Source organism: Neltuma alba, unplaced genomic scaffold, assembly GCF_004799145.2.
Source record: "Neltuma alba isolate B1F8T4 unplaced genomic scaffold, ASM479914v2 tig00003555_pilon, whole genome shotgun sequence".
Taxonomy (NCBI): Eukaryota; Viridiplantae; Streptophyta; class Magnoliopsida; order Fabales; family Fabaceae; genus Neltuma; species Neltuma alba.
In genome coordinates, this window is record NW_021633331.1 from 1 (window position 1) to 9,674 (window position 9,674).

A 9,674-nucleotide genomic window follows, 5' to 3' on the forward strand; every position below is an offset into this window, starting at 1 on the left:
AAATAATACCAGTTGACTGAGCAAATAAAACTTTTCACGTTATGATCAATTCAAATTTGTGAAAGTTATGTCCTAAATATTAGAACTAATTAAAAATTCAATCTGATTCTAAATATAAAAATTTAATTTATTTTGTTTGGCATATTTATTCATTTTTTTAAAAATAAATCCTACACATATCTAAGTTTTTATTCGCATGATAATATAAGAATTTTTTTTTAAAAATAACATCTATTTATTACAAATATTAATTTAACTAATTTTCTTAAATTCATAAAATAATATATCTAATTCTTACACTAAGATCTTTACCCTGCTTGGTATAAGAAATGAAAGAAAAAAAAGAAGAGAAAAAATTTTAATGAGCCTAATTTGAAAATTTGAAATCGGATTTCAAAATTTTAATAAATATAAGATAAAAGAGTAATAAATTACTTGAAAGTTTTTAACCTAACTTCAATTTTTTAAATAAGTCCATTAAATTTTTCCTCCCCTTCCTTCCATTTCCCTCCTATCAAAGGACCCTTAAAATCAGCATCATACGAGTTCCATGATCAAAGCAGCGGATATAATCAATACAAGCTGGACGGTCCCATGATGTGCGCAGAATTCGAACCGGAGTGAAACGCATCGAGTAGGCATTGCCGGTTTCGCTTTAAATATCAAATTTGATCAAATATGTACTACCAACTCACTTCACGCCCATTCCAAGCAAGCAATGCGGCAAACATCGCCGTCGTATTCATAGATACTTGTCTCTCTTTTTCACCCGGGCTAAGTCAACAGACATATGACTCGTCGTAGTTGCTGGTGTTGCATTGACCCTCCACTTTACCAAGACAAAACAAGATATCTGCAAGTAACCCACAATATAGCCCTCAAAATAGATTTAAGGCCAGAAGAGAAAAACAAACAGACTGAATTACTCGAAGGAGGAAGCATGGTTTCGCATGAAATTCATGAATGTAGATACCTGACTTTCTGTATGGCTCATTTCTTAAACACCAAATTGGTCTATTGAAACCAGTTTTGGTCCCTGACAATTCTGAAGTGATATCTTCTACGGTTCTGAATCCAACCTACAAACATGTCCAGACACTAAAATTTTAGCAAAATGATAATTGATAGGAGGGGAAAAATAAGATTCCTCTGTGGTTTGCTCTATCCTGGCCTGCCACCTCAAGTGTTGCCCAGATTGCTTCACCATAATAACCCCTCGTGCTTTGGTCCATGTCTAGAAAAGCCTATATCGGACACTTTGGATATCAGATCATTGGAAACTCACATAAAATCCATCATGGTTTGATGGATGTGTTTTTGGACAGATACATGGATAGAAAAATCGACCGGACATCCACCCGTTGTTATTCCTACTTATTGAACCACAGGATGGCAAGGAAAACAGCCCAACCACCTGGAGAAAATGTAATTTACTCTAATAATTGAGCTACACAAGCTACACAACAAAAAACTAGTTACATTTAAACCTATTTTAAGAATGAAAAGTACCACGAAGCAACAATTCATACAAACCTTGTCCAATAGTATTTCCTGAAACTGTTCTGGACGAAACATTATATTACGGTAGTTGACAGCAGTAGTCTACATATTGGATGGAAAAATAAGGAGTTAGTGATACCTAACCACAAATATAGTTAGAGCATAGTTAAAACAATACATGTGCATTAATTATGGAAATAGTGGTTCTATAATCCTTTTCTAGGCTATAGTGACAGTCAAAACAACAAAAAACTGAATAGAAGCAAAGAGAGACGAAACACATGATGGGCCCGTAAGTAATAAGCCAAGCGTGTATCTGACTTACATGTTGCCAGGTGTGAGCTGGAAGACACACACACAGCTGGAATACAAAACATAGACAAGGACAAGTAAGCAAGCTAATTATTACCTCTGAGACAAGACGATTACTTTCATATGATTTCCATGGCTGAGGTTCCAACACAAGAACACCACCCTGATCACAAGTAAAGATATTTATGTAACTAAAGGATGAGAAAACAACTATAAAGTCACAATACCAAACCTCCCTCTTAATAAATGAGAAGAACAAACAGAAACACAAAAACTTCAATTTCAATTGATTAAATGCAAAAGTGAAAAGCGAAATCATAATTTGACAGGAGGAGATGACACTTACTGGTCGAAGCATTTTCCAAATCTTTGCAAATAATGTGAGCAAGCCATCATCCCCCCAATTGAGCTGTACCCATTTTGTCACACTCATACTGCATTGCAGAAGGAGTAAGTCAACTTACCCATTTTTAGCCACTTCGTAATGATAGGAAATAAAACAAAGTTTCTTAGTACATAACAAGGGAAGCCCATTTATTATAAAAATACAGGTGCAATACAATCCAGGAATTAAAAAACAGACAAAATTACAATACTTAGGTAATTCATTAGAATAGCAACTATCTTGTATAAGTTAATAAAGAAGAGAAAAAGAAACCAAAAATAATTGGTGGCATTTATGTTTCCATCCATCCTCTATTACTAAAGCAATGGAATTTTGAAAAAGAATTAACATCCTAAAACATGTTAAGAATGACAATTTTATATCCATTACCCAAAGCGAAGTTTTCTCTACCAAAGGAAACTTTGTTTTATCTTGTAATGCACAACAGTAAAAACAGCAACTAACCATATAATTGTGTCATAGCGTTTTTCTGGGGAATGATGACTCTTAACAATATTATCTCTTTGGAATGAAACAACATCAGACAGATTTCTGCCCTCCATAGATGAAGGTTCTTTGGGCTCTTCATAAGATGATGAGGCAGTAACACTCTGTTCTAAATTACCATCAGGCTGGTCCTCAACTCTTAGCTTCGAGGCGTTTGCAGGTTTCTTCACAGAAGACTCTAATTTGACTGCTTTTCTCAGATTCCAGTATGCATCCTGAACCAGATCTGGCAGAATGGAAAAGGAAAATATATAAACTAAATATTTTTTGATGCTACTGATCTGAGGGTGCAGACACTGAGAACTTCCGCTACTTTTTCCTAAATTTATGAATCAAATTAATGTAAACTACTTCATTAAGTTCCTATCAAGCATCCAAACAGGATTTCAGAATTGTCAGTTTATTTTTCATATATGAGTTAGGATAACTTAAAACTTTTGAGGCTCAAAAGCCACTTGATGAAAAGAGCAATCCAAATCATTCTCATATTCCTGCCGAAATAGCAGGACCATAAGGATGCGTCCCAGAAGCTTGAGTAGGCTAAATGAGTACAGTGCCACAAATAGATATAAATTATAAAGAATTAGCTTCTACATTTGATGCATTTTGAATGTTTGTGAGAGCTCTTTAACAAACTCAATCAAAGTTCATTTCAAACTTGAAGCACAGCATTAAGGAACAAACATAAATATTAATAAGAATCTTACTAGAATCAATGTCAATTCCAAGAATGCTCCGGCAGAGAAACTTCTTTGCTGAGGGGTAAAAGGCAGTATTCAGTACAACAACAACAACAACAAGCCTTATCCCACTAGTACAACATGACAATATTACATCAACAAGAAAGACTTCATATAAATGCAAGTTTTAACAGCATAAATTGAAAAAACAATCACATTCCATGCCTCTATCAAAACAAAAGGCAAAAAAATACCATCAGTAAATATTATCCCCACAATTCAATAATTGCAAATCAGATATTTTTTTTCCTTTGCAACTATTATATCCTAGTTCCAACTAAAGATCTAGCAAGTAAAATTTAAAGTATCAACAGTCCCAATCATCATCGTGGTCATATAAAACTCAAGAAGACAGCAAGCCAATTACAGCAGTGACTGCAAGTAAAACTAAAAAATGCGCCTTGCAAGCCAAAAGATAATCATCATCAAGCAGCAAGCATGTTTTACCTCAATAACGGTTTTAACAAACATATAATAGAACCCCAATCTTATCTGTTACTTTTCATGATTAAATTCCTCTGGTGCTCATTGTCATAATAGCATAACAATCAATAACAGAAACAACTCTGCTTTCATGGCAACAGTGGCATGATAATGTGGTCTAGACGTCAATTTTAACATTATAATGCACAGATACAATTTTTTAAGGAGTACAGACAAGGGTTAATTGCAGCTTTACTTAAAAACTTGGCATCAAGTTAGTCAGTAAAAACATAACATGTGGATAATACAAATAACCCAAGAGATACATCCGAATTATTTTTGCTTTGTTGCTTTATAAACAAGCACACATACAAAAAAGTAAAAACATAATAAAATGAATGAAAACGGGTTATAAATCACATTAAAATAAAAGTCCTGCTTGATTTATGTCACCTAGGTGTACTCACTACATCAAACAAGCCCATTCAAGGTAATCAACATCCATAAACTTTGTGGGGAAGGTACAAAAAGACAATAAAGAAAGGACATGAATCTTAATTTGCCCAGTCTTGAGCATTAAAAAAAAGTAGGAACTTTTTACCAATTTGGATGGTAATTCTCCCGTTGTTGCAGCCAATATCAAGACAATCCTTTCCCTCAAACCATTCCTTCCTGAAGACTTTCAATCGAGGGTCTTCATCTAGGTCTTGACCTATCTGAAACATCATTAGTTGTATGCATCAAAATCAATCTACTATGAACACAAAAAGAAGCAACCCCTAAAATAGAATGGGCACTCTTATTATCAACGCATAGCACAAATGTGACTAGAGATAGTATAGTCTAAAACTGTGTGTCACAAGGATGGAAGTGAATGAGCCCACTTCCTTTCTTTACACCCATTCATTTTTTCTCCGTATAGGCAGAAACCTTATGAGTGCGTAACAGAATGAGCCAAAATATGCTCAAGCTGAGGCAAAAATACGTTGATGAAGCACAGATGAACCCAGCAAAATTTTTTTTTTAAAAAAAAAAAAAAACACACACACACACGCGGAGATATATATACATATATATGTATGTATATATAGTTACAAATTTTGATTGAGTATTTGATGACTTAGAAATACTGAAAAATTCAAATAATATGCATGTAGGCAGCCAATGTCATGCTCTATATATAATTTTTTAAAATTTGATAGTGAAGTATTCAGGTGAAAGATCAACGCTTCAAAGACATAATAACCCACATTCTAAGCAAACAAACAAAACCATAGGAAAAGTTCAAATTGATCCAGTGATGATACTTGAAAATTATTTTGTAGTCATTGTATATAAATGCGAAAATAAACAAGTGGTTGATGATGAACGATGGTGCTGAACCTTGAAACTCTCCAATTTTCCGAAGTTTTCTAGCAAAATAGAACTCGCATGAAGTGCAGGGAAGCGAAGATTAAGGAAAGAAGATTACTCGATAGCCATAGTAATTCCTGTAATTGCCATAAGGAAAGACTTCCTTACGCTTTTTGTTGTTGGTTTTCGCCGGGTTTTGGCTTTGAGTTTCACCTTCGCCCTTCACATGACGCTTATATTTGACCGGGTTTCGGCTTTGATTTTCATCTTCGCCCTTCGCATTATTTCCCATTAATTCCTTCTTCCTCTTTCCTCCTGGAAGCAACTCTGTATCACTGTATAAGAGCTTGACGAATCGAGACCTGGGAAATAATCAGCTCTTTTAAGGGTTTCGCGGGTTTTGACGGAAAAGGCTCTAACACGCTTCGCCAAGGAATACTTTATTAAATACTTTATATGTAAGACATATTTGTAAGTTTATCAATTTTTTTAAAATTAAACTTATTGATATTTCTTAACAAAAATGAAGTGAGAAAGAGAAAGAGGAAACTGAGAAAAATGCATAAAATGTTTTTAAAACAATATCATATCAACTAATTTTATTTTATATTAAGAATAAGAGAAGTAGTATTTATTTACCCAAAAAAAGTTAATCAGTAGGAGTAAGCAATCTTCTTCGGTGTCTAGTTTCGAAATTGCAAGAATTATTAGTCTTGTGGTATAGATACAGAAACTAGTATGCGAAGCACCGAGAACAGAGTATTATTAGATGATCATATACGTAACGTATAGGACAATCCCATTAATTTAAATAGGAGTTTTCTTTGTAACTACTCCTCTGATCCTTAATATAAAACATATTTAACTAATTTAATTAGATTAAAAAAGTTAGATAAGTTAGTTAATTATAAAAAATATAACATATTTTTCTTAAAACAGTATAATCATTTTCTTTAATATCCTCCCTCTCTCTTCTACTTGATTACGATTGAGGGAGTATACATAGGGGTAATTTATGAATAATTGATAAATATGAGAAATAGGTCTTATATTTAGAACTAAAATCAACTCAACAATTAGGTCCTATATTAAAAACCGAAGGAGTAACATTTTAGGTTTTGTTTGTGGGTTTTAACTACTACTATCTCTGGTTATTAATATAAAACATAGTTGATTAATTTGGAGAGATTAAGAAAGTTAGTTATTTATAATAAAAAATAGGCGTTGCCGTCACTAAAATATTCTTATTAATAATGTATTTGAATTACCTATTGATGATAATTTATTAACATATTTAACGAATATAAGAATTACTTGAGGATAAAATAGATAAATATTAAAAACAAAATAAATTAGAATCTTATATGTATATACAGGATCAAATTAAAAATTAAAATAATCCACAGTTACAATTTTAATGACATCCTTTCGTCTACAAATAACTAAATTGGCGTCCGCACAAAGTGAAGGAAAATGTTGAACCAGATAAGGTGATGGTCAAACGTGGTGCTATGACTTGTTGACTGAAACAGGAGCGGACAAAATTTCACTTCGCATGTTTATCCGACACCAACTTCCAATAGAGCAATACTTTGACCAAGGCTCAGATTCATGTTAAAATTAGAATTCTTTTTATTTTTTTATTTTCAATTCTTTATTAGTTAAATGAATCTTAATATATTAAATTAAAATAATATAGTAATATTAATAATATATAGTGTATAACGTTAATATATATTAATTCATGGCTTATTAAATATTATTATTAGAATTAATATACTTAAATATCTTGGGTAAAAGAGCAGTTCCTGCTTGCAAAATAAAAAAGATACGTTGATTTTTAAGACCACTAGGAGAGGAGCAAAAAATGGTTACATATATTGCAATATGGAACGGAAAAAGTTGCATAAAGCCGCTTTTATAAAGTGACACAAATGAGAGCCATCCGAATTGAGGCTTTGCAAGGAATATGCACTGCTATACATCAATTGGCTGGAACACACCGAGCTTGCAAGAATAAACTACATGCATCTCATATATCCTTTGCATTTTTGTGTAGCATAAAATTTCTTCTAACTTTTGGTGTCATTGAATTAATTAGCCAGCACATTACCTAACTGTGTTTCTAATCAAAAGGTTCTGGCTGGAGTGAGTCACCATAAAGAAATCCTTCTTTATTATGCCCTCTTACAAACAAAAGCATCGAGTGGTAGCAAGAGAGATAGTTTTCTGAGTCAAATTGGTAAGGCGTAAATAGGGGTGTTCAAATCATCCCATCCCAATGGGTCCGTCTCGGTCCCGATCACTTTGGGACGGGACGGGACAAAAAAATTTTAGGAATAGGACAAGTCCAAGACAAGATGGGACGGAATGCAAGACGGGGTTGTCCCATCCTAGGGTATATAATTTTAAAAAAATTGCAAATATGACAAGTAAATAAAATACAAAGAATTTTACTGATGCCCTAATCTATTATCATTTCAATCCATCTCCCTCTCAGTCTCGGCTCCAGATCCTCACCTCCGTCAATCCTCTTACGACTCCTTCTCTCTAGCTACTGATTGTCATGAACCTCCCTGATGTTGCTGTCATCGCAGCTGCATGCTTGCATTATCCTTCTTGCCTTCGCTCTGCTCTATGAATACTCATTGCTTCACCATGATTCTCGCCCTTGTATTCTCCTCGCGTCGCGTTCACTGCTCACTCTCCCGCCTGCCGTCGCATCGTCATGACGTAAGCTCATTCCTGTTACTACCTTCGCTCTGCTGTCTTTGTTCATCTCTGATTGCGTCTTCTTACCCCATCTCTCCCCTCAATCGCTAGCTTTGTCCCCATGAGCCCATCGCTATGAATTGTGATCCCATCTTGGCTTCGCTCTAAACTGTCCCTATATCGCATGAATTGATTAGTTAACTGACAGATCAAGAAAGATGGACAAATGCTATTACAGTTTTAGCATTTAATCTTTGCATCTTCTCCATCCGTGGCGTCAGGTTGAGGTTTTGCTTAATCAATTTTAATTAACGAAAGTGTCTAATTTGTTAGAAATAATTATAAGTATTGTCATTTTCAAAAGTCCAAATTATTGTTTTTAGCTCAAAACAATCTGTTAGGCTTGGAAAAAAAAAGAAACAAGAAGAAATTTTAATCAAAATGACAGGCCCAAAATTGAAAGGAGAAAAAAAACAATAGGGATGGGATGTCCTGGTCACTTTCGGGACGGGATGGAACAGGATGCAGGACAAAAATCTTGTCTTGTCACTGTTCACCGGAACAACCTTGTCCCGATCTCGTCCTATCCCGTGAACACCTCTATGCGTAAAGCTGGAATCATGTGTTACAATTGATCCAATCACCAAGGAAGATGTAGTAGATGTTGAGCTAGCGTTGGCTGTGAGGACCCCATGCCGGCCGAATTAAAGGGAAGAGGCGGCCATAAGATATTTACTATGTTTTTACACGTAAAGGGTATTGAGTAAAAATCAAATCATATTTTTAAAAAATAATTTTACGATAAATATGTCAAAAAAATTTATCTTAATTTGCATAAAAAAACTAAAAATATTTTTTAAAGAGCACTTTCACCCGTGGAGTAGGTAGCAAACATTGACTCCCACTCAAAGTTCAAATTGTATGATGGTCGCGGATAAGAGTTGATGGGTTTACCTCTTGGCGGAGGTTTTGTGCGGCGTGAATAGCCCGTATAATGAGGCTATAACGACCAAATCAGGCTCATGGTGCAACGAAGAAATTAAGGAAAATATGGGTCGAGTAATTGAGGCTTAACTTCAGTGTTTATTCAATCAAATTGTCTAATATGTATAGCAAAATTAAAAGATAAAATTTGATATCTTGAAACTTAAATTACGATAAAATTAAATCCTATCTAATCGACTCTAATTTAAATAAAACATAAAAAATAATTAATAAAATTATGACTAATAATCTAACTAATTTGGGCCCCTCTAAGTGGGGTTGGGCCTAGATCTTCCTCTTTCAACAAATACAAATGAACACAAATCAGGAGGTGGTGAAGCGGTTTTGATGTGTGATTGCGAAATTCATTCTTCATAAAAATTTTGAAGTGCTAATACTAAATTAATTATAAAAATATTTGAAAGCCTGAATTGATTGTGGCATTATCTAACAAAGTCCCAAAATAATAAAAATTTATCCTACAATGAATCAATAGGAAACACCTTGCGCTAGTCATTCAGAAGAAATAACTAAATATCGGACAGTATGAAGTACAGAGAAATATGGGATGGCACTAAACATCTGTAAAATTTTTGTAAATGGGCCCACCATCTAAAGGTGGATTATGGGAATGAAAGCCACGTGGCTGACACTGTCTTGTGTGACCGACATGCCACCGGGGGTTGCGTTATCAAGCGAACAATGCCATGGGTCCTGTACTTATGCAAATCCACAGTTACTCTTTTGATACAGATACA

General features: G+C 34.1%; 1 protein-coding gene across 2 annotated transcripts; it reads right to left on the bottom strand.

Moving 5' to 3' along the window:
- Nucleotides 1–587: 587 nt before the first annotated feature.
- Nucleotides 588–5,608, bottom strand: LOC114741877 (probable RNA methyltransferase At5g51130). Of its 2 annotated transcripts, XM_028930127.1 has the most exons (9): nucleotides 5,339–5,608; nucleotides 4,469–4,583; nucleotides 3,412–3,459; nucleotides 2,663–2,930; nucleotides 2,159–2,246; nucleotides 1,910–1,975; nucleotides 1,534–1,602; nucleotides 974–1,079; nucleotides 588–853 (listed from the first exon to the last, which is right to left on the bottom strand). In XM_028930127.1, the coding sequence occupies exons 1-9, from the start codon at nucleotides 5,510–5,512 to the stop codon at nucleotides 780–782; spliced, it is 1,008 nt and encodes a 335-aa protein (XP_028785960.1). In that variant the 5' UTR covers nucleotides 5,513–5,608; the 3' UTR covers nucleotides 588–779. The 2 variants fall into 2 exon arrangements, with proteins under 2 accessions (XP_028785960.1, XP_028785961.1); XM_028930128.1 differs by lacking the exon at nucleotides 3,412–3,459.
- Nucleotides 5,609–9,674: the final 4,066 nt, after the last annotated feature.

Excerpts from the sequence above, each read along its gene's own strand:
- LOC114741877 (XM_028930127.1), bottom strand. The coding sequence starts at position 5,512 with ATGGGAAATAATGCGAAGGGCGAAGATGAAAATCAAAGCCGAAACCCG. Across the intron at positions 4,584-5,338 it reads GGAATTACTATGGCTATCGA|ATAGGTCAAGACCTAGATGA; the intron begins GTAATCTTCTTT and ends ATGATGTTTCAG. Across the intron at positions 1,080-1,533 it reads AGGAAATACTATTGGACAAG|GTTGGATTCAGAACCGTAGA; the intron begins GTTTGTATGAAT and ends ACATGTTTGTAG.